The sequence below is a fragment of the Schistocerca nitens genome, chromosome 6, assembly GCF_023898315.1.
Source record: "Schistocerca nitens isolate TAMUIC-IGC-003100 chromosome 6, iqSchNite1.1, whole genome shotgun sequence".
Lineage (NCBI taxonomy): Eukaryota > Metazoa > Arthropoda > Insecta > Orthoptera > Acrididae > Schistocerca > Schistocerca nitens.
Genome location: NC_064619.1, coordinates 477,110,549 through 477,135,163, shown reverse-complemented (window position 1 = coordinate 477,135,163; position 24,615 = coordinate 477,110,549). Strand labels below are relative to the sequence as shown.

General features: G+C 37.6%; 1 protein-coding gene across 6 annotated transcripts in view; it reads left to right on the top strand.

Moving 5' to 3' along the window:
- The window catches only part of LOC126262706 (eukaryotic translation initiation factor 4E-binding protein Mextli-like), a 125,567-nt gene that overhangs the window by 46,318 nt on the left and 54,634 nt on the right, over nucleotides 1-24,615 (top strand). For all 6 annotated transcript variants that reach the window (XM_049959485.1, XM_049959486.1, XM_049959488.1 and 3 more), the window contains 4 exons: nucleotides 4,467-4,527; nucleotides 7,375-7,517; nucleotides 9,987-10,111; nucleotides 21,492-21,568. In XM_049959485.1, the coding sequence (XP_049815442.1) occupies nucleotides 4,467-4,527; nucleotides 7,375-7,517; nucleotides 9,987-10,111; nucleotides 21,492-21,568 (406 nt within the window). The remainder of the gene's footprint in view (nucleotides 1-4,466; nucleotides 4,528-7,374; nucleotides 7,518-9,986; nucleotides 10,112-21,491; nucleotides 21,569-24,615) is intronic.

Sequence of the window (24,615 nt, the reverse complement as noted above, 5' to 3'; positions counted from 1 at the left end):
GATATTCACACTCTTTGAGTAGCTCAGCATGTCATAGTAGGTAATTAACCTTCTCACTGCCATAGACAAGCTCTTTACAGTCTTTGCTGAGGCTGCTTTTCTTATGGCTGTACTGCTCACCAAATGCTGGAGCTGGTGCTGAGAGAAGGTGTTCTGGCTGATCTACAAACTGTTAGGTGAAAAAAATTCAGTTTTTGCACATCTAACAGGACATCTTCACTTGATAAGGAACTGAATTTCTGTTTGTAATCCATAATACTTACTGTCCAGCATTCAATTAAGTATAACATTGTGCAAAATTTTAAAGATTTTGCAGAGGCAAAAGCACATTGCGTACAAAATTTTATGTAAGACTGAGAGTTGAAGGATCTCATTTTATTCTTGGGTTATTGGGCTTTATATCTGAAGGATGCTAGTGCGTGACGCACCCATTCACATCCTTGAGCATCACGAATTATGTGGTCATAACTTGTCATATCTCATAAGTGATTAAAGATATTGATATGGGGTTTTCAGCGAATGAACTCGACAGCAGCAGTGAGAGGTTGGCAGCTAAGGAAGCACTCGGGCATCCACAGCATTGTAGGAAAACATAGTGGAGTGTCTATACCTATCCAATATACACCCACAGCTGCAAAAGAGTTAATATTTATGTCAGTTCAAGATTATAAAATTTGCTTGATATTTCAGGGTTGTTGACAAGCTAAAGTGATAAAATACAGTTGCACTGTATAGAGGCAAAAGTTCTCATCGATGAGAAAATAAAACAGCAAGATACGAACTGTAACTTATTCTGTTATGGAAATTCAGCAAAGTTGACTTTGTCCTGTAAATAAGTCGACAAATGGTTGTCAAAAATGTGATAGTATGCCCATCAGTGCACAACAGAGGCCCAGAGTTTAGTGTCCACTTTTGGCACTTAGACGCTCTTGCATGTACAGCCTCTGTTAGAAGTGGCCGATCCAGGGTGTCCCAAAATAATGTATACTCCCTTTGGAACTGAATGTTTCATTAAAGCAGCTGGAAAACAAAAGTTTTTTGTGTGTCATTGGCTTCTGTATAGAAAAGTCTGAAGTATTCTGGCAAACAGAAAAGTATGTTACAATCAAGGCAATACCAGCTTCTTTCTTTCGTGCTTGCTTTGCCAATATATTGTTTCGTCTTCTCCGATCAAATCTTGGAAACCCATGTTGGATGCTGCTTTGTTATCAGATTCCTCTATAAAAAAAGAAAAGATAAAAACAAATAAACATAACTAAATTGTAATTGTATTGTGTACAAACTAAAAGTTTGTAGATTATAAGTAACTGTCCTGCATTTCTTCAGTTTTCAAAATGGACTTGTATAGTTGTAGCTGCCCCATAACAAGAACTTCTTCAACCTATTTGCAGAAAGATATTTCTCCCGCTGACCCATAATCAGGTTCTCCTTCTGGAGCTTCCAAAATCTCTTGTTTACTCAACAAATGTGACATATTTGTAGCAGAATTACAACAACCTTCAGAATCTTAACAAATACACACTCTAATCTCACAACAGCACAACACACAGTGTCTGTCAGTCACAACAGCAGCTCTTTCTTTTGAAGTAATTATAGAGAATAACAACGGAAGGCAGCACATGTCAAGGGACAGATAACAAGACATCCATACACTCTGTTCACATGGTTCTCGTCCACTTTTCAAGCAATAGGTAACTCACATGTTGTGAAAATTGCAGCCTGAGATATCATCAGACATGACCTGAGTTGCGCTCGGACGTGGTAGCCAAAGCATTAAAAGGGGTCTGGTGATATCCAAGTATTATGTGCTAAAAAGTTGTGAAAATAACTTTGTTTTTCCAAGCCAAACCAAGCCAAAACTGTCAGTTCAGTTTGAACATGCAACAGCAGATACGATGAAAGTGGACTACGCAATGAATGGAACATAAACTGTAGTTTTAGTTTAAGTGCATTCCGGAGAAATTTTTTCTGAAAAATTTATTTGTCCTGTTTCGCTTGCTTACTTGTAGGTGGTTTTCTGTTTGACACACACAAACAAGCTGTGGCTCCTGTCTTTCCCAGTAAAAAAAAAAATGTAGTTTCTTTAGCTGTTATTTGCCGTGGACAGTGTTATACTTCAAAACAAATACTGGCTACTGAATAAACTGGAATCAAAGAATTACCTCATACAGAGGCTCAAAAGTACTGACTGAAAGCCACAGCCCATACATTTCTGGATTTTGGTTTTTTGTTAACTGTCGGGCATTTACAGGTTGTTGTTGTTGTTGTTGTTGTTGTTGTTTTGTCGAAGTTAAATGCTAGTCCTGGAGAAGATTTAAAAATGATTAAAGAATCAATTTTAGGCAGTGAGAACACTTTTACTGATTGTGAAACACCTTTTCACTGCAAAATAGACAAATTAAGATGAAAATATTATTTTCTGTGTGACTTGCATGTTAATGTGAAGTGTGTGTCTTTAGCATGTCTTTTGCATTTAAATCTGATGCTGTTATGTGTATAAGAAAACGCGTAGAATTTTTGTCATAATAAGGTTATAATCTCGCTGCCAACCCACTTAACTCTTAGTATTTTGCTCTCTGACATCAATTCTTAAATCAGGTTGCAGGTGACTTTCCTTAACATTAAAAATATTTTATAGTGTAAGTGACTGCTTCTACTCTCTAATTTTAGCCAGCATATAGGCCCTTGCAGAAATACTGATTTCTTAGCCACAAATCCAATAGCTGTGACTTAAGACATAAAGAACTGCATGTGTGATCACTAAATTTATATTGTTTTGTTTTGGTGTTGAATGACAAATTGTAGCTCTTACTCTGTGTACTTGTAATGTAAGAGGTGAATCAAAAAGTTAGTTAAACTTCCAAGTTAGGAACTTAATTAAACCACATTCGCATAGGCAACATGCTGTGACAACATACAATGTAAGTTCTCTTTTCCACCTAGTCGGTCGTCAAGAGACGGTAAACATTTCTCGGAACGGGTAACCAGATTTTTGATTCCGGCAAGCGCTGTGTAACCACCTCGATACAGCTGCTTTCATCTCCTCATTTCGGAATCACCACCTGGATACAGCTGCTTTCACCTCCTCATTTCGGAATCATCGTCTACTGCCGAGCACATGATAACTACATGGCACTAGGTCTGTTCTGTATGGAGGATATTGCCGTACCTCCTACTTGAAATGCTGCAGCAGTTCTGACGTTTGGTGGACTGAGTGTGATGTTGCATTGTTGTGCAACAAAATCACACTTGCACCCAATTTTTTCCACTGCTTTTCTTTAATTGCTTTATGCACCTGGTGCAACGCACGTGGTGCAACGTTTGACAATATGAAGCAGAGTTGATGTTGTGCCTTGCAGCATAAATTCCATTTGCACCACACCCTCCATGTCGAAGTACACAGTGGCCTTCACCTTTCCTGCTGAATGTTGGATCTTGGCCTTCTTTTTTTTGTGGTGATGTGGTGTGCACTCATCGCATTAACGTTCTGTTTGTTTTGGAGATGAAGTGGTAGACCCACATTTCATCCCCTGCGATTAATAATCACAGAACACACCATTGCAAAAATTCCAGTGATTATTGGAAACATTGTCCCTTGTGAGCAGCCATGGGCTCCATCTGGCTCACGGTTTGATATTAAAGGTGTAGGTGAACAATGGACAACACAATACCATAGGAAATATTCAGCATGCTGGCAATTTCCTGCAGTGTTACACACTGATCCTTTCTAAAGATCACATCCACACGATCAACATTAGCAACGTACTGGAAGTTGCAGACGTGCCATCGCGATATTTGTCAAATTTCTTACTCAGTTCACAGTGCATGGGTGTGAGATTGCATGCTGACCATGTACAGCAGTGATTTCACAGTGAATGTCTGTGCAATTCAGCCATTTAGCCCATAGAAATCTGATCATTGTTCATTCCAGTTTTGAGTGAACATCCAGTTGATGCACCATTGAGCCTAGCCCACCCTGCATGCAGAATGTGATGGGATTGTCCTATTGGACGTGTCAGCAGTTATTGTCACATGCTACACGTTGGCCACGGTCACAACACACAGCATGCTACCGCGACGGGCTAGTGTAACTTACTTTTGGATTCGCCCTCATATGTAATTAAATTTACTGTAATGTTTAAAGATCTTCATTATTTACTTTCCAATTTGAGTTTTGTAAGGCCATTTGTGTTATGTGATACAGTTATGGTGATAGATTGAAACTAGTGCATTCTCGTGTGGATTCCCTGCAAAAAAATTCAGTAAAGTTTGTAAAGGCCATATAATAAATATATTTAATACAGTAAGTAGTAAGTGCAAAATATGAAAATTCGAAATGAATATTTACACTACATCCTCCTGACACAGATAATTTAACCTGCAATAATACTGTCAGTATGAAATTGACTAATTGGTATGACCTGTGTGTGGGCTGTATATTAATATACTACTTTTATCGGTTTCAGTTAATCCTGGTGCAAAGGAGAGGCTGGTGCAGATAACTGGTCCCAATGAAGAAAAAATAAAGTTAGTGAACTCTTTCAGTTCATGTTAAAATAGTTACTGATAATTATAGTTCAAATAATAATTTAAGAGAAGTGAAATTCATACTGAACAACAAAAGAAAAATGATGTTACGTGATTGCTTGTACATCTGTGAACATTTTGGGAGATGGAAGGTGATCTTCATTGGGGTTATTTTGATGGCTGATGCCTGGCCGTTATAAGTTGGACACATATATATATCAAGATTCATATTTGCAGAATATACTGTTGTGTGCTCCTTTACACGAAGCATCACGTAGATTGTTCCTTAAATTTTAATTTAAAGAAACTATAGTGGTTTGTTGTCTTTGAGTTCTTGATGTTGCTATCATTAATTTGCTGTATGTTGCATGCACTTTTGATAATTCCAGCTACAGCATTGCTGCAGAACTCGTGCTGGGGAGGGTTACAGGCCTTGGAGTACTTTATGCTGAACTGGCATATTTAAATGCCATCCGTGTTCCAGCTTACCAAAAGCTCATGAATATTTTTTAAACTCATTGTGAATGATAAAAATGAAATTTATTTCCTCATTCCGCAATAACTCCTACAGAATCATATTTAAATAATGGTGGCACTGTAAACTATTTTTTATATCAGAGTATTCCTTAAATGTGAATTTTGAGTAATTAGTTCATAATGACGATTTTTTTTTCCTTGTTGGGCACTGTCGACAAATGGAACCTGCAAAATGAGACAGTGTTGTACTACCTTGAAATTATGTGTTTTGAGTATTTATTGTGTGTGTGTGTGTGTAAAAATCTACAATTAAGACATCATATGGCATTCTTGGGAAACTTTGCTGCATAACACTTTAAACTTTAAACAACTCGTCATTTCTCCAAAAGAACTTTCTTCACCTGGACATAATAGCATTCTACATTATGGGAAACAGTGTGGGCTTCATCCATGAGGTAAGACATCTGAAAGGTGTTCCATCCCCAGATTGAATCCACCTGGTGGATTAAGAAGAGTCAGTATGCCGACCAGCCTGGATGTGGTTTTTAGGTTTTCAATGTCCCACTAGGTGAATACCAGTCCCACTTCAGTTACATGATTTGCAAACATTCAGGAAACTTCCTCCAACTTCAACATCAGTAACACTAATGCACACAGTTAGGGTACACACATTCTGTCCCAGAGAGTAACAGATTGGTGAGAGGAAGGGTATCCCATAACACCACGCCAATGCAGGACAAGGACTAAGATTTCAACGAGGGCAATGTTTGAACTGAATACTTGAAATCATTTCTTGCAAAACTTAGGCTTACTGAATAATTGTAAAATTTACTACTCTACAAAAGTTGTTAGATATTATTAAGGAAGGTAATGACTTTTCATTTCAATAAAAGAGGATATTTGGATTATTGCGGCACTTGGAATAGGACCCTGTCTAGATAAATGACTGTGTTTGCCCAGAACAAGTTTTAAAGATGACAAATGTATTATTAATTGATGAAACACGTAACTGCCCCATGGAATTAAACAGCTCTCAACTGATTCTGAGAGATGAATGTGGTGGCAATGTTGTGATCTCCTGCGGCTATCCAAAAAAAGGCAGCAAAAACATCCATGGGTCTTTCCGTATAACAAGCTCTGAAAATTCTCTACTTGATGTTGTATTTTTGCATTTCAGAGTTAACTAATGAGTGCGATGAATAATAAGCCCAATTTCTTCCACATCTGAGTCTATATAAAATAATTTTGCTGCCCTTGCCTTATTCAGTTAACAAGACGCGAGCACTTTGCCTGGTAACCTCCGACTAACTCGTGCCACAAAGGAGCCTTGCATCTTTTCTATCCGCCGAGCCTTTTTGTTCTAGAGGGACCTCCCTACGTATTTTACATGATAACAAACCTGCTTTTCCTGTGCATGAACCAGTATTAAAAGTAAAGTTGTAACATTTCCATTCTTACAGAACATCACTTTTAAAATTACATCCATAGATTAATTACATTGAGATGAATAATGTATAAAAAATTACATAGATGTTGCATCAAAGAGCTTTGGGATACAGAAGTCACATTAAGCAAAAGCAGATAAAGAAGTTAACAATGTAAGAAGAGACAGATTGCTGCTTACTGCAAAGAAGGCACGTTAAGTTGCAGACAGGCACAATTCAGACACTTGCATAAAGCTTTCAGCCGCAGCCTTCATCAGTGAGAGAGAGAGAGAGAGAGAGAGAGAGAGAGAGAGAGAGAGAGAGAGAGAGACCATTCATACACACAGGCTAGCACACCTCAGGCACATATGACCACAAACTCCAGCTTCTTGGGCCAGAAAGTCTTCTGTAGTTTCCATTGTTTGATTTAGACAAAGAAGTTAGGTACGACAAATACAGGTAAAATCAGTAATAGTGTTAAAAGTTGCATTTAGTAGTTGCCTGGACATCTTGTTCTTTTCGGCCTTTGAACTATTTATTGGGCCAAAAATGTGACATGCAAAGAAAATGAACATAACAAACAGCCAAAGTTATAGCGGATTGTTATAGCTGCCTGAGCAGTAATGAATTCAGTCCATAATGATAAAAGATTGTAATTTACAAGATTTTAATAGTGATTGGAAATTTAAATCCTTAGGATTTAGTTCAATTGGGAAAGTATGGCTTTGAATTTTGGAACACAGTTTTGTGAGGATTGCAAACTTTTAAGAACTGAGTAGGTAATATGTTATTAATTTGTAACAGAACTTAACAATGCAATATGAAAATGTTTTCGAAAAAACCATTTGACTGTAAGAAATTGAATTTAAAGGTAAAATTTACGATTGTGTATGTATGTAAATGATTTTATTTTTCAAGATAAATCCATAAGTTTTCTGTTTCACAGTTACGCAAAGCATTTAATAGAGGACACAATAAGACGCAATGCCTCACCAGTACGTCTCGAACATGAAAAAGAAAGGGTTGGTGATTCAAGTAGCAGCTTAAATAGTAGTGCATCAGATGAAAGCAATAGACTTTCCACTCTTGGTAAGAATTGTTTCACTAAGTTCATATTTATGACCCATTTGAACATATAATTATCCTTGCACGCTAAGCTACAGGCAGTAATTTAAGATTCCTTTTAAGACTTACATTTGACTGTGTATTGTTACAATAGAAATTTCCAGTTACAAACAACCAACAAAAAATGGCTACTGGCAATCAGTCACCTGTAGGTGAGTGGAAGGTTGTGGTAGACCACTTGAAAATGGGGAAAATTGCATAACAAAAATTTGATTTGCCGCTTGACTGTATATTAAAATATCCTGAACGATTGATTCTTCTTGTGAATCATTTCTAATGTTTTATCTCATAGCAGTTATCTAGAATGTTTTGTGGTTTCGTATTTTTGTTCCACCTCTTTTTCCTTGAGAAATTGCAGTTGGTATTTTAACGTGTTTTAAAAGATTAATTTTCTTTTGGATAATTGATAAAAACTTAGAATTCTATATCATTTTGTTAAAGACCATCTTTGTGAAGGCAATCAATGTGCTTAATGTTTTGATGCCTCAATGCAGTGTCCTCAAGGGAAAGTCAGCTGAAATGCCCTCCTGTAATAGCTCAAACACCTTCAGCTTTGTGTTCAGACAGTTGACAATGCTGTTACTCAATGTTGCTGGGATGTCAATAGCTGGTGATACACTTAGAAGTCAGATACGATGGGAATGTAATTCAATCCTAGTGTTGCACTGAACTGCGAGCTTGCATGATAGCCAAAGCTTTGGTCCTAAACACCAGCCTGTTCTGAGGTAGGGGAAATGACCATTCTGCTTAGAGATTGAGAGACCGATACAAAAGAAGGTGCGATCTACATGTAGTTGACCAGTTACTTTCATTTTGCCAGGGAATATTTAAGTTTCATCTGGTCTCTGCATTTGTATGGTTGTCAGGAATATGTTCACTAATGTCTGACGTTTCAAGTTTGGATAGCAGTTGGTTGCTACAAAAAGCAAGTATCTGACAGACATTGCAAAAAGCTGGTTTCAGTAATTGGGTAGTAAGGAAGCATCCTGTGAAATAGCAGTTACTATTTAACAGTGCTTTCCTTGTTTCAGTAGAAAGATAACTGGTTCAGGGAATCTTCTGGTGGCCAGCTTTCTAAACGATTGGGGCACCCGAGTTTGGATCTGCAACATGTATTCATCAATCAACAACTGACACACTGTTGAGAGGTCACACAAAGTATGGGACAATGCATGGAGAATGTTCATTGCTACTTGAAACCCCATAAGATGATACCTGCTGTCGACGTACCATGGCAGCTGAGTTGTAGTAGTCAAGGTTACTGATGTCATATGGTCTTCCAACATTGTCAGTTGAGCAATGTGCTATAAATATTTGTGAATAAATGTTTCTGCTCTGGGTGTGCCAGATGACATTGATATCTCAACAATCCAGTATTGTAACAGCACAATCAATTATACGACTGGTCCCCTATCTGTGACAAGTATCTGGGATTATAGGAGCACAAAACTTCTGTGTGAATAAAAGAATTCATACATTTTCATGTGCACATGTGTGATACAAAGAAGACTGTGGTGGGAAAGCTATGCTGAGTGGATGCACCAAAGACGTGCTGTTTATATTACATAAGTAATGGATGCCCACTGCTCCTTTTGTGCACAAATTGTAGTGCAAGACAGTAGGTAGCTGTGTTCCAGCCATGATTACAGTCACATTTCAGTATGTTTGTCCCAAGATTTGCTGGTTCAAAATCATACAGCAATTGATGTAAGATGTGGTGGCCCAACCAGGCTCTTTTTTGTTGCTTGAGTGTGGGAAAAGCGATTTGTGTGACCCATATTGTTTGCAGAGTGCTTGTATACCACATTTCATTGAGGATACATACCAGATGTTATAATACCTTCAGTGGCAAAGCTGTGATTATTGGCTAACTAACATTTCTAACTCCTGAGGCAGTGCCAGAGGTTTGATTGATTCCTTCATTTCAGTGGGGGGATGTAGTAAATGGTTGGCCAACATTGACAAAAAATTTTGTACACCGTTCCTAGTCATGCAGTTGTCAGTAAACTATGAACCTTTAAGCTTTTTGTCACAGATTCAGTTACAGATGCAGTATTTGCAGAGGAATTCTGTAGAGGAGGGATAAGTTAGTAGTAATGGCTTCTTATTCTGTGATGCTAAGATCTTTGTAATGCCCATTTAAGAATTAAGAGCTTCATGTTAGTAATTGTTGCCATTGATTTAAAAGAGATTTAAGTGAAACAAATCTGAGTAGAAATTGGGATCAGTTTAAGTGTCTCACCTGACCCTGTGTTGAGTACATTATTAATATAAGATATTGAGATTTTCAGTTTGATGTGTAATTAAATTTGCACACTGTTTTTAGGAATAGGTGGCTAATTTTAACCCCAACACTGTTAATTTAGTGCAGAGAGTACATTCATCTGTAATTTTAATAACTATTTTAACATATGCATGTTGTTCCGTTTGCAGGTGGAGGACGAAGTAAACTTTTACATAGCTTCTCCACCAGTGATGCAACTCTGGAATATAAGTACACGGTGACTGTTGATGATCATACAATCAAGATAACTGGTGCAAATTTGGATCTAGTGCTGGTAAGAATAAGTAGATGTGTTCGAGTTAGAATTTGCTAGTGATTGCATGCTTAATGTATTTTAAGGTCTCTACCAGTCCTTATTTCAGGAATACATCTTCAGTTTTCTCTTTGATCAACTGTCTTGAGCTTATTCTCCTGACTTAAGAAAAAAAAGGAAACACTATTGGCATTCTCCAACAGTTTTTATTGACTGACTAACTGGTTTTGAGCTGCTTCAACAATCAGGTATTACTGACTGTGGTCAAACTTAATTTAACGGAAAGTAAATGGCTAATTGTGTTGGTTTGAACTTGAGCAAGTGTTCTTTGTTGTATTCTTACTGATTTCTTATATGTCCAGTAATATTATCTTTCTCCCTATCTTTCGCGTATGATGAATGTCACGTTGTGCCTCAGATGCAGGGTTTTCCATTAGGTCTTGGCAAGGCTGAATATTTCTTTTGTAGTATCCAACTTTTCATGTGTTCAGACAGTATGATTGCCACATCTTTAGATGACTGATCTATATACAGTTTTCCACAGTGTTTGCAGGTCTTATACGTCATTTTATGCCAAATACTCAATAATATTTGTACTGTTGAATTAAATGTTGACTTCGTTATTATTCTCATAGACAGCGGGATTTATTTGCATGAGGTGCGGAGGGGGGGGGGGGGTTGGAGTCTTCTGTAATTTTTGTAATTGTTACCACAATTAGTCCTCAATGTGCCACTGATACTGAGAGTGCCACCTGTCTGCCACTTTCCTGCCTCCAGAGGTTTCCTTGTGCCTTTCTGGCTATGTGCACCTTTAGCACATCACAGTAAAATTCTTCCCTCCCTTACCATGAATGTCTGGCCAGACAACTACTCATTTTTGCTGTAGCCACAGACATGCTCACAATCAAGCATGTGTGTGCATGCATATTTAAACTGGAAATAGAGCCTTTGCTTGTTTGAAAGATTGAGATCTTCAGTGTTGGTATGTGTGTTTGTGCTACCCTCCAATCAGTTTTAGGTAAGTGGTGTATTATTGGAATTTCACTATAACTTGAACACCTTCCAGGGTTCAGCCAGCGGTGAAAACCCAAGTCACTAGAAGAAGGGATCGGTTGGTAGGACATATTTTGAGGCATCAAGGGATCACAAATTTAGCATTGGAGGGCACCGTGGAGGGTAAAAATCGTAGAGGGAGACCAAGAGATGAATACACTAAACAGATTCAGAAGGATGTAGGTTGCAGTAGGTACTGGGAGATGAAGCAGCTTGCACAGGATAGAGTAGCATGGAGAGCTGCATCAAACCAGTCTCAGGACTGAAGACCATCAACAACAACAAACAATGTGTGTTTGTGCTACCCTCCAATCAGTTTTAGGTAAGTGGTTTATTATTGGAATTTCACTGTAACTTGAACACCTTCCGGTGTTCAGCCAGTGGTGAAAACCCAAGTCATTCTACTGAGTATTGTGTATTTCACTGACTTAACATCTTAATGGTGCAATGTATTATTTCAATTCACTTTGTACCACACAGAATAACAGAAGGTGGGCGAACTAGGAAATAGATGCAGGACTTGCTAAGATCTAATTTTGTACTTGTCTGTTAGTGGCAGGGTACATTAGGGATGTTAATAGTTACCAAATCTAACAGATTGCCATGTTAGAACTGTTTGTTAGTTTTCTACGAAAGTGTGATTAACATAACTGTAGACTTTTCATAGTTCGACCTGAGGGAGGCGCCATGATGCCATTGCCCAAGTTCACACCACCAATAGGTTGGAAGTTACGGTATACTCTGTCACCATGCAGTCAGTAAATGGCAGCACTTTGCATTGAACATTAGTTGTTTCAGTGTTTCTCAGCTTTTATTGTGAAGTTTCGTGTTTTAGAGCACTGGAAATGTTCTGCACCCGTAAACTTTTGTTATGAAGCAGTGTGTTTGTATTGATGTTTTAAGAGTGGTGTATTATGTCTCAACACAAGAGTTAATGTAAAAAATTGTTAAAAAACACATTCTTTAGCTTAAAAGGTATTGAAGGGAATTCCCCCACTAGACAAGATCACAAATTTGTGTGCTTTAAGTGGAAGTAGTTCTTTAAATTGGAGTACACCAGTGGATGTCCAGTTTCAGATGTTTCAAGAATAGTGAACAGAACAGAACAGAACAGAACAAAACATTGTAAGTGGACACTGCTAAGAACTGGAAAGGGAAAGAGGAAGGGAACAACAGTGAAGCGTTACCTTTGCATCAGGCAAGAAAATAAGTTACTACAGATGGGTACCATATTTACTCGAATCTAAGCCACAATTTTTTTCCGGTTTTTGTAATCCAAAAAACCGCCTGCAGCTTAGAATTAAGTGCAACATAAGCGGAAGTTCTGAAAAATGTTGGTAGGTGCCAACACAACTAACTTCTGCCATCGAATACAGGCATGCTTTGCAGGCACAAAGATAAATACTGGCGCCAAAGCCTCTGCATCAGGAAATAAATTAAAAAAAAAATAGGTGGAAGACGAGCGTTTTCTCTGCCCCGAGTTCCGACCACTGCATTTTTCATACATTATACAACGAAGTAAATACAAATTACGTGTTGTTCATCTTCGAATGTAGCAGCATTTCAATGTACTATGAAAATCCGACTGGAAAGACTGTTTGGGATGTTTATCAATATGGCCAACTCTAAGTTCTGAATTTTTTCCTACCTGTGAGAAGAGATCGTCGCTAATAGGAATTTTATGAATTGTGAATCACATGCAGTATTCTCTTCACCATAAGAATAATACGAATATAAACATTTTGCCATGTGTTCTTTTTTGTTTGCTGCTATCTCATTTAAATCCTGTCTGCCTAATAAATTACGAAACTAGAGTGAGACAACAGCAAATGCGGAAGAATATACATATCATGTCATGTTTATATTCGTATTATTCTTATGCCTAATAGTGATACAGTCAGAAATGAAGCACGGCAATTGACTAGATTTTTAAATCTACGAGGGCGGTTCAGAAAGTAACCTCCGATTGGTCACAGTGCGGGTTGTGGGGGGAGTAGCGACGCCATCTGTGCGTTCACGCACTCAACAGGTCAGTCAGCATCAAGCCATGGTCGAGTGAATGTCGTACCTGCGCTAGTTTAGTTTTTGTGGCAGTTTGAAATGTGTGCTGCAATAGAAAACCCCGCCAAATGTGAAGTGCGTGCTGTCATAAGGTTTTTTACAGCCAAAGGATATTCTGCAGCAGCTATTCATCGTGAGCTTTGTGCCGTGTACGGACCAAGAGTTATGAGTGAAGGAGTTGTCCGTGAATGGGTACGTTTATTTAAAAGTGGACGAGAAAACGTTCATGATGAAGAGAGGAGTGGTAGACCATCATTGGTGACTGACGAACTCGTTCAGACAGTTGATGCAAAAGTTCGTGAAAATCGACGTTTCTCAATGTCTGAGTTGTCTACTGGTTTTCCACAGATTTCTAAGACTCTCTTGTACGAGGTAGTGACAGCAAGATTGGGTTACCGTAAGTTCTGTGCACGATGGGTGCCCAAAATTCTTACCGACCACCACAAAACTCAAAGAATGGCCTCTGCATTAGACTTTCTGTCACGTTACGAGGATGAAGGAGAACCATTGTTAAACAGAATCGTGACCGGTGACGAAACCTGGATTAAGTACGTGAACCCTGAGACAAAAGAACAATCAAAGATGTGGGCACATTCAAATTCGCCTACCAAACCAAGAAAAGCCTCGCAAGATTTTTCTGCCAGAAAACTGATGGCAACGGTGTTTTGGGATGCCAAAGGGGTGTTGTTGGTTGAATTCATGGAACGTGTACTGTGAAACAATAAAAAAGTTACGACGGGCTATACAGAACAAACGCCGTGGTATGCTGACTTCCGGTATCGCTTTTTTGCACGATAACGCCCGTCCTCACTCTGCTCGCAGAACAACGGCCCTTCTTGAGTCCTTCAAGTGGGACGTTATCAACCATCCACCTTACAGCCCAGACCTGGCGCCAAGTGATTATCACCTCTTCATGCATTTGAAGAAATGGCTCGGGTCACAGCGGTTTGATGACGACGAAGAGCTCAAAGATGCGGTCACAGGCTGGCTCCAGGCACAAGCGGGTGATTTTTATGCAGAAGGAATTTCAAAGCTTGTGAAGAGATACGATAAGTGCCTCAATCGCTATGGAGACTATGTAGAAAAATAGTGCAAAGACGTAGTTGTAAGATGTATATATTAAAATATTTTTATTTAACTTGGTGTATTTTTTTAAATCAACCGGAGGTTACTTTCTGAACGGCCCTCGTACGATGACTCTAATTTCTGTGCGGAATGTAATGTACTAAAGAAGCTTCTGCAAAGATTTTCAAACGGAGAAAAATTTTCGCCTAACTCTTGTTCAGAACATCATCTATCATACACAGTCTATTATCTGGTTTTTGTTGACTGTTATCAAAGAAAGCAGCAGTGTAAGTAACAACAAATAGCAGTATCTTGCCATTGTTTTGCTAATAAGACGATTCCTCTCTTTTTTTGTTTTATTGTAAGCCGCGGTAGCCCGCTCAACAGCAAGCCATGCCACGAGCGGCGACAGGCTGTAAACACGCACTATCAGAATGCAACAAACAATGCATGATACAGTACAATAATACATTTTCAGCTTAGAGTGACGTAAACACCTATAACATAGAGAACGGCACTTATCAGATCAAAGAAAAATAAGCAATCAATTCAAAAAGGAAGGGTACCCGTATAAATACAGACGGAGTGCCTGACGCATAACAATGGCTACCTGGTAAAGCTTAACTGCTAAGCTTACGACTCGAACCAAACTACTGTAGGTGTATCGTCATTCATTCGACCTAAATTGTGTCTCGTATTACAATGTACCAACTTTGCTTCGATTTGGAGGTGCGGCCTAAAACTTTTCTCTCCCCTTACATTTAGAGTCTCAAATTTCGGGTGTGGCATAGATTCGGGAAAAAATTTTCTCCTTGATTTCAAGTCTCATTTTTCAGGTGCGGCTTAGATTCGAGTAAATACGGTAACCAAGATGGAAACATTGCATCAGGATGCAATAAGCAGACATGTGTATTGTTATTATTAGGAAATGGATTTTTTTATAAGCAAAAAACCTCAAAATATTTTGTTTTTTACACAGGAAAACATAAAAAAATATACATAGCAAATTCAAAAATATTTAGTTTCAATATTACAAAACTGTAAATACTTAATGTTAAAAAAATACTCACCAATCATGCTAATGCAGTGGTGGATTGAAACAGTTCACTGTTACAGTGAACCATGGAAACTTTCTCTGTCTTCCATCACAAGTTGTCTCAAAACAGTGCAAGATACAGAGAGAAAGACGTTTCAATATCACATGAGGATAGCCTTGCATATTTCATCAAAGGAATGTCACTATTGAACACATTCATTTTCCAAAACTTTGACAATTTTACATGTAGTATGAAATCCACAATTTCAGAGGTTTTTTGCCTCCATCCATGTGGAGCAAGTATTGGTCTCACTGCGGACTTCTAGTACTCAGCCTCACACAATTGATATCATCGAAGTGTAAGGGTCTGAAGATGGTGTTGACGCAACGTTGAAACTAGTAACTAAATAAATATGGAATCTTAAGTACAGCTGGAGGAGTTTTATTTTTAATACAAATTATACCAGCTGATGTCCCACCATCATCCAGTTTAAATATGAATGTACAATGATTTTAGAGAAAGGCCTTCAACTGCCATTTTCATGTGTGGTGCAGCATCAGCAGATAATAGTAAAACACTCTCAGATTTCACCCCATTTGGCCATTACAGCAGTAGAGTTTCATTGAATAAGTGAGACATTGTCATGTATTTGATGCTGATATTTTTTACATGCTAATAGAAAGTGTCTCTTCGAAACCATTTCGTCATTTTTCTAGCACAGCTACCACAATGTTTCCCACTTTCCTTATGCAAACTTTGTATTTTCATGTTCTGCTGTGAACTTTCTTAGCATTTCTTCATAACAAGCATACACATACCATTTTCTTGACGTTGCTTCTTCTGGTGTTTCAAAAATTTTTGTATTTCTTGAGAAAGTTTCGGAGTGCTGGTCTCCTCAATTTATACAGTGGAATATCATATGAAAGAAAAGTGGCTGTATAATATTTGGAACTCTTTGAAACTAGGGTATATGAAGAGGAAGCTGCTCCACCTAAAAGAATTTGTCTTGATGTTTTATGTGAAGTGGCCCTTCTATGTTTACAACCTGGTAAATACTGCAGGACTTCTTCACATCACTGGTCTGCATTTAGTGATTCTTCCATCACTTGGAAGAATACTGCTAAATTCAGCACCATACTGTTGGAAATGGGTGTACACTCGACTTTACTTTTTTCATTATATCGCCAATTGTTTCACTAAAGGCAGCGTACTGTATAAGTGCTGTGCTATAAACTACATGAGAGCAACAAATGAAGTTACTGAAATTCCGTTCTCATAATATGAAATTGCATGAGTTTTTTTCTAAATTTAAAAATTATAACAAAGAAGTGACAAATTGTTTGTTAAGCAAAATTATTTAAAATATTTACATAAAATATTACAAATATATGTATTAGTGATGTAGAATTTCATATATGATTGAAGTGTGCTGTTTTGGGAAGTTCACTTGTAATAACAGTTTTTTTTATCTACAAGCAAAAAAAATATTATTCATATGAAATTCCTTTCCCTAGTTATTACGAATACAAGAAGTACTCTACTTACTTAATGAAAGAAAGTAGTCTCCACAAAAGTTTCATCATGAGATGGATTTCTTGTAACAAAAGTTTTTGGATCTGAAGTTGTCATTCAGGGGAAGTAATGCAGTGATCTCGAGATGCCAGTATCTGTGTCCTATAAGGAGCATTTCATTTGGAGAAGTAAATGGCATTATGGAATGCGTGATAATGTGTGACACAAGTTGTCAGAAGGTTGGATGGTCCTCATGGCTGAAGGAACAGCAAGGACATTGTTCAGGAAGGGTGATGGACTATTTGTCCGTCATGGTGGCTTAATTCATGGCATAATTCCAAACTTATTTCTTTTACATTACAGTACCAACTTAACAGTTGTGAATGACTGAATGCCACTTATGAGTGACTGGAATGCCACAGTTTTCTAAAATATTCCCCAAATTTAACAATAATTATGGATAATACGCTATACCGTTTTGTGTTTAGAAGTTCTAACAGCTCAGTGGAGGAAACTGTGTGTTTTGGTTTTGATACAGAGAAATATTCCGTTGCAGAAAAGGAATGAAACTTTGCATGAATAAGACCAATGCTGTCTCTTTTTTCAAGTGTACCTGTTATCTGGTCGTAGTGCACAAGACAACATGGAGTCACCAATCAATGAATAAGAAAGTATTAGTAGAACTTGTAAAGCTTAAGAAGCCAAAAAACCTCACATTACCAGGTTGGCGAAGGGACATAATGTAATAAGTATCTTTCCTTAAAACGCATGTTTCAGTACAGATAAACTTACTTGACTCCAGATGATAAATAATTTGGGAAGAAAGGATTAAGTTGTTATGCTCAGTGGGAAGAACAAATTGATTATTCTCAGTGCGGTGGAAATGCCAATGAAAGTAGCTATTACTGAAGTTATGCCACATGACTGGTCTTGAGTTGAGCCGTACCAAGAAGAAAGTTCAGGAAACATGGATCTGAGGAGGACAGGTGAAAGGACCGATTGCACAGATGATACTACTGGTTCCAGCATCATTTCCACGTCTGAGGGAGAGGACAGTGAAGAGTTTTCCCTTTAATTTTGTTATGGTATTAATAAAATATACATTGATGTAAGTGTCCTGTTTGTTGTTGTCGTCATTTATTAGTCACTTATCAATTACAGTGGAACTTCAATTTTACATTCTCCGGTTTTATTTTTTCGCGATTCTACACCATAAATTTGTAGCCCCTGTGAAAAACCCATAAGATCATAGCTAAAAATTCCCCAATTTTACATTTCTTCCTAGTAAAGTTTATCTTGATTATAAGTTTTACTTGACGTCTTGTATGACTTCGTCCCATTTTCTTACTATTGACATTTGAAGTGACTGAACAAGTTGTTAGCGACTCAAAGGACAGATGGTTCGCACCATGGGTGGTGGTAAAATTAAGATAATATTTTAGGCCATTGTGGAGATGGGAGATGTGGAAAAGAAATGCTGATGTAATCCATGATCAGTGTTGCCAACACAACTAGCAACATTTAGCTTCACCTCGCAGTGCTAGGTTTCAGCAATAGCAGAAAAACAAGGCAGTTGACGCGGAGTGTTCAGGACTGAGCCAATACGGGATGAAGGGGCCCAGCCACCAACTTTTCTTGTGCCAATTATAACCCAATCTCATCTTTTTGCATGTATTTCTGATGTACGGTATTCAGCAACAGTATCAGTCAACCTTTTCAATTCATATGCTGAGTCTCAAAGAACATGCTCAGTCATAATCAAGGAAACATCGCCCATTTCCAGCTGGTGAGCTCTTATTGCTTGGTGACTTGTGAAGTCACCCAATAGCCAGCGCAGCGATCACATCACATTAACACATGTAAAAAAAGCTCACCCTGTGGATTTGTAGGGAGGGGGAGTGGCTCTTTAGTGATGGGAATGCAGGCAGGGGTGAAAGTATTTTGTGAAGTGCTGTGACAGAGATGTCACGTGGAAATAGAACAAGGATTTTGCAATCGCAAGTTTTAAAGACTTTGTCTTAAAATTTGATGTGATACAGTTGCAACAGCTACATATACAACTCATATACTTTGCACCACACATACCATGCACTATAAGTAGTAACGATTGGCAGCAGTGATAGAAGACATGAAGCGAAACTGTAGCACCTGAGTTTTCTTTGAAATTTACATTTTACACAGTGTACAGAAATTCACTGAGCCAAAGTCTAATAAGCTTGTAACGTAAATTGGGGAAGTAAACTGATTTTTTTCCACATCTCTGTTTCTCTCATCAAGCCTAAAATAACATATTAATGGTGGTAAGCATATGAAGTCCGGCTCATAAGAAAATCATTAAACAAGAACAGCAATGGTGACTAAGTATGTCATTAAGCAGATGCCCACATTTATGCTTATGGTTCAACCATTTAGGTGCTGTGATGTTTTTGGTTCAATTCAACATGTTCATCAATTTTTACTTTTTTCTGGGTGAGCAGAAAGAATGATCTCTTAAAAATGGGAGTTTTGAATGTATAATTTGTAGTCACAGCATGTCGGAAAACAGCTTGATTAACTTGTACCCAGATACAAATTTCAATTTTTTGATGAGTTTTTACTTGCTGTTACACATCTGTGATTTTTTAGGAACTGATGAAATTCAATAGCAAAAATTATTGTGTAAACATTGTATTGTACACTTAATTTCCTTCACATATATAGATTTTGTACAAAAAATATTGGAGGTGATGGTGATTTTTACTCAAATATGTCAATTACATGTGTATTTGCTCATATTTTGGGTGGTTTTAACATTTTTCTCAGTTGTGTTTTTTTTAAGTGTAGTTTGCATGAAAATGTAAAGTAGGGGTTTCACTGCAATGACCATATGCTGAAAGGAGGTGTGGCATGTGCAGGAAATGCTGACAACACTGCTCCCTCCACTTGCTTCACACATAACTGTCTAATGTTGAAAGTTATCCTATTTGCACAGTACCAAGTTAAATGACTTTTTTAGCACGCATGTGGCACATTTGTATTTGGAAAAGTTAACTGTAATTCAGAATGATAATCAATTTAAATTTTTTTTTGTGACAGACCGGCTAAAGCAGCCACAGATAGAGGTCATGTGTTTGTGGAGTGTTTCTTCGTGTGTGTGTGTGTGTGTGTGTGTGTGTGTGTGTGTGTGTGTGTGTGTGTGTGTGAGAGAGAGAGAGAGAGAGAGAGAGAGAGAGAGAGAGAGATTCCTTTCTTTTCTGAAGGAGGCTTTGGCCAAAAGCTTAGTGTGTAACAGTATTTTCATTGTGCCTGTCTGCAACTCATTGTGTTATCTTTGTGTTGAGTAGCAATCTATCCTTTTCATAATTGTTGATATTCCAGCATGGACACTCTATTGTTGGATATATTGAAAGATATTTTGAACCAAGAAGTCTTTGTGTTCCGAAGTGATAACAAAGTCTCAGTGAAGTATAATTTGAAGAAAGGGCTGTTTGTAGATGTTACATTAGCCTGAATTTGTTAACAATAAAACAAATGTTACAATAGTGGTTTGGGATGCAACATGTAAAAAAACTAAAATGTGACATTTGTTAAATAGTGCACCTTTTTTTTGTATGTTTGTACATGTTAGCAGAAGTTAATGCCAAGTATAAATTTCCACCATGTACTGAGTATGAGGGGTTATTAAGATTTTTATTAGTTAGCAGGACCAAAGAATTTGTTACTTTCCTATGGAAAGCGTTAAAACTTAGAATAATGACAGTACCAAAATTCTGAGAAAGGATGTTGATTACTGTGCTGATTAGCACCCAATGATTTTAAAGCCTTCTGTCCAAAACATAGGGCCAGAATATAATGCTATATATGTTGGTTCTTTGCTGTTTTATATCAGACTGCTTCAGTCTGTTGAACAAACGTGTGTTAAGGAAATATTACTCTGTTCTGGGGTACTTCTAGTCTCATTTCAAACTGTCATAACTTTTATATTTTTGTGTTAAATATTCTTTGCATTGATTACTATTACCAGTGCTTTGTTGAATACATGTATGGATGTACTTTTCACTTCCGTCTCTGAACTTACCTGAAACACCTTCAGCTCTCATTTTGCTGTGTAAAACAGAGTATTAAAATTGTTGTAAATGTATAGTGGACAGTGTTGATAAATAATACTACGCGTATGACAATTTCAGTATAGTAGAGTAAGGAAACAGTGAGGTGTACATATGTTTTTTTAGTGGTAGGGCTTTACAGGTAAGACGCACATAGCAATGTTTAAGGAAGTTTTTTCCTCTGAACAACAATTTTCAGATCAAAGTTTTGAAAATTTGGACGACGGTGGCAGTGTTTGAAGTAGGGCTCTGCCCAACATTAGAGGATGTGGTAAGATAAGAGTTGTAGAATTGTGTGTTGTAAGTGTATGGTTCAGTGTCTTTTGGACTCATATTTTATGGTATTATCAATTACTGTATACCATCAGATACAGTAGACTGTAATATTGTAAAAGATGCTGAAGATCCATAATAAAGTATTAAAATTTCATGCTGCAGATTTGTTGTACCGACAGGATAAGTCTGCAAGTAAATTTTTAAAAGGATGCTAATATGATTCTTATTTACTTTTACTGTAAAAAAATAAACTGGTATTGTCTTTCTTTACATATAAAGTTTCAAACAAGTTTCCTCCATTTTTTCTTTCAGACTGCTAAACTTATTTTGGATGAATTCTTTTATGGAGAACAAGAACGGCCACAGGTTTCAAAAGAATGTGATGATGGGTAAGTTCAGAAATGCTCTCTTCCTGTAAAAATTGTGGTTTATCGATTTTTTTAAAATTTAGTTTCATGCTGTGAAAGGTTTGCAAATACTTTACATGATGGGAAACAAAAGTTTGGGTTGAGGGGAAGAGGGGGGGGGGAAGGGGTGAAACTTACTCAAATATCTATAGTGGAGTTAACTAGAGTGAGGGTTTATATTAGGAAGTGGATAGGGGAAATGAGTTATGGAGAGAAAAGACAGTATGGGATGGACAAAAAAAGATTGCAAATTGTAGGTTCAAAATGCAGTTCTGCTGAAAGGACCTGAGAAAACAGATGATGTGTTTTCATCTCTAAATTGGAATCTCTTCCCCTTGTTCAGAGCATTGTTTGATGTTTTGTTTGGTGTATTCTGCAGGCATTATTCTCTGCAATATATTATAGTTGCTATCACTATGGGCATGTCTTGGAAATAAAGGTTGTGGTGACAGATTGACCTGTGATACATCCCAAGGTGTAGGTAGGTTGGAAGACAATGGTTTGGTAGTGGAGTTATGTCAATGAATGTGCTGGTGGACACAGCTTACCAACCGATACTGAACAGTTAAATTAATAACGTGGAAGATAGTCAGAGGTTATGTTCTCTGAGGTCACAAAAGTTGTGGGATACCCCCTATTACTGTGTCAGACCATCTTTTGCTCAGTGTAGTAAAGCAACTTCACGTGGAATGGACTCGACAAGTTATTGGAAATCCCCTGCAGAAATATTGAGCCATGCTGCCTCTGTAGCTTTCCATAATTGCGAAAGTGTGGCTGGTGCAGGATTTTGTGCGCGAACTGACCTCTTGATTATGTCTCATTAACATTTAATGGGATTCATGTCAGGTGATCTGGATGCCAGATCGTTCGCTCATGCTGTCCATAGGGTTCTTCAAATCAAATGTGAACAGTTGTGTTCCAGTGACATGGCACATTGTCATCCATAAAAATTCCATTGTTGTTTGGGAACATGAAGTCCATGAATGGCCATGTAAAAACAGTCTATAGCTTATGAAGTTGCCACCAGCTTACACAGTGCCTTGTTGACAATTTAGGTCCATGGCTTCATCAGGTCTGCACTGCACTGGAACCCTACCATCAGCTCTTATCAACTGAAATGGGAACTCATCTGACCAGGCCACTTTTTTCCAGGGTCAAACCGATGGGTGATGAGCCCAGGAGATGCACTGCAGGTGATGTGCTTTCAACAAAGGTGCTCATGTCCGTTGTCTGGTGCTGTAGCTCATTAATGCCAGATTTTGCCACACTGTCTTCATGGGTACATTCATTGTACAGCCCACATTGATTTCTGGTGCTGTTTCATGCAGGGTTGCTTGTCGGTTAGCACTGACAACCCTACAAAAATGCCGCTGCTCTCAGTCGTGAAGTGAAGGCCATGAGACATTGTGTTGTTTGTGGGGAGAGGTACTATCTGAAATTTAGTATTCTTGGCATACTCTTGACACTGTGGACCTAGAGTTTATTGAATTCCTTAATGATTGCTGAAATGGAATGTTCCATGCTTCTAGCTCGTACCTTCCACTCCGTGTTCCGAGTCTGTTAATTCCTGTCCTGCGGCCATAATAATGTCAGAAACCTCTTCACATAAATCATTTGAATGAAAATGAGAGTACTGCCACTGCACTGCTCTTTTATACCTGTGTACGCGATACTACTGCCATCTGTATATGGGCATATCACTATCCCATGACTTTCATCACCTCAGTGTATGATGCACAGACAGTTGCTCTGTTGTAATTGTAACTTATGAACCAGTTTCGTACTCCTCTTAAGTCTTGTCAAATTCATTCTTTTGGCTTATTTCTTCTTTGATTGTCGGGAACTTTCCTTGTTGTAAAATGATTATACACATCTCGGATAGTATTAACTTCCACTTTCTTCATGTTTATTGTTCATAAGCAGTTTACATAATCAGCTTGCTTGTCATGAACTATTTAAATTTGACATTACAGGTCTATAAGATATGTAGCTTAGTATTAGGCAAGTGAACATGAACAAGTGGCATCACAAATAAAACATTGTTTTGAATAGAATTTTACAGATTTACTACTGGATGTGGACTGACTGATACAGGACATAGCATTACAATTACCAAGCACTGACTGACTAACAACATTGTGACTGTACTAGTTGAAGAAGATCGGATTAGAAGTTTACTTGTTGACTTTGTGGTATGAACTAACAGTGGCTTTGTGCATGACACCTATATAAATACTTATGGAGTACATAATTTACAAAATGGTAAAATGCAGAAGTGTTATATTAGATATTAATATAAGAAACAGAAAATTTTAAAGATAACAATTTAAACAGTAAAGTAAATTTGTATATCCAAAAACTGTATAATTAGAAAGTGGCAAAATAAAACTTCGGTTTTGGAAAATACAAAGGGCGTTCAAAAAGTTTTGCACAGCCGTCTCTAATTTTTTTAGGTTTTGCAGGAGGAGAACGAAATTTGTTGTGAACATACTTGGAACATTTAGCTATACATTGAGCCTCCTCAATGTAGCTTCCATCAGCTGTGACGTTTCTGGCCCGATGTACTTTCCATGATGTAAATGTATTTTGGTAAAATTCTGGGAATTGACTTTTACACCATCGCTTGACATAGTTCGTTATGGCTTGCCTGTAAATAAAAGAACATACTTTTATACACCAACTTATAGCTAAATGTTCCAAGTATGTTCACAAAAAAATTCATTCTCCTCCTGCAAAATATAAAAAAAATTAAACGACTGTGCAAAACTTTTTGAACGCCATTTGTAGTACCCATTAATGCGTTCATAGATTTCCAAAGCCTGCTCAGAATTTTAATTAAAGTTAACTATTCTTGTGGGCATATTTTGTTAACCAACATATTGTTTTAGGGAAATTATACATTTTTGGAACAAGAAGAAAAATCGACATCCCAAAACCATAACAGAATTTCAACAAGATTGCATTTTAATATTTGAACATTCTGGAATAAGATAATGTATGTAAATATAAATGCAAATGTTTGTACAAAA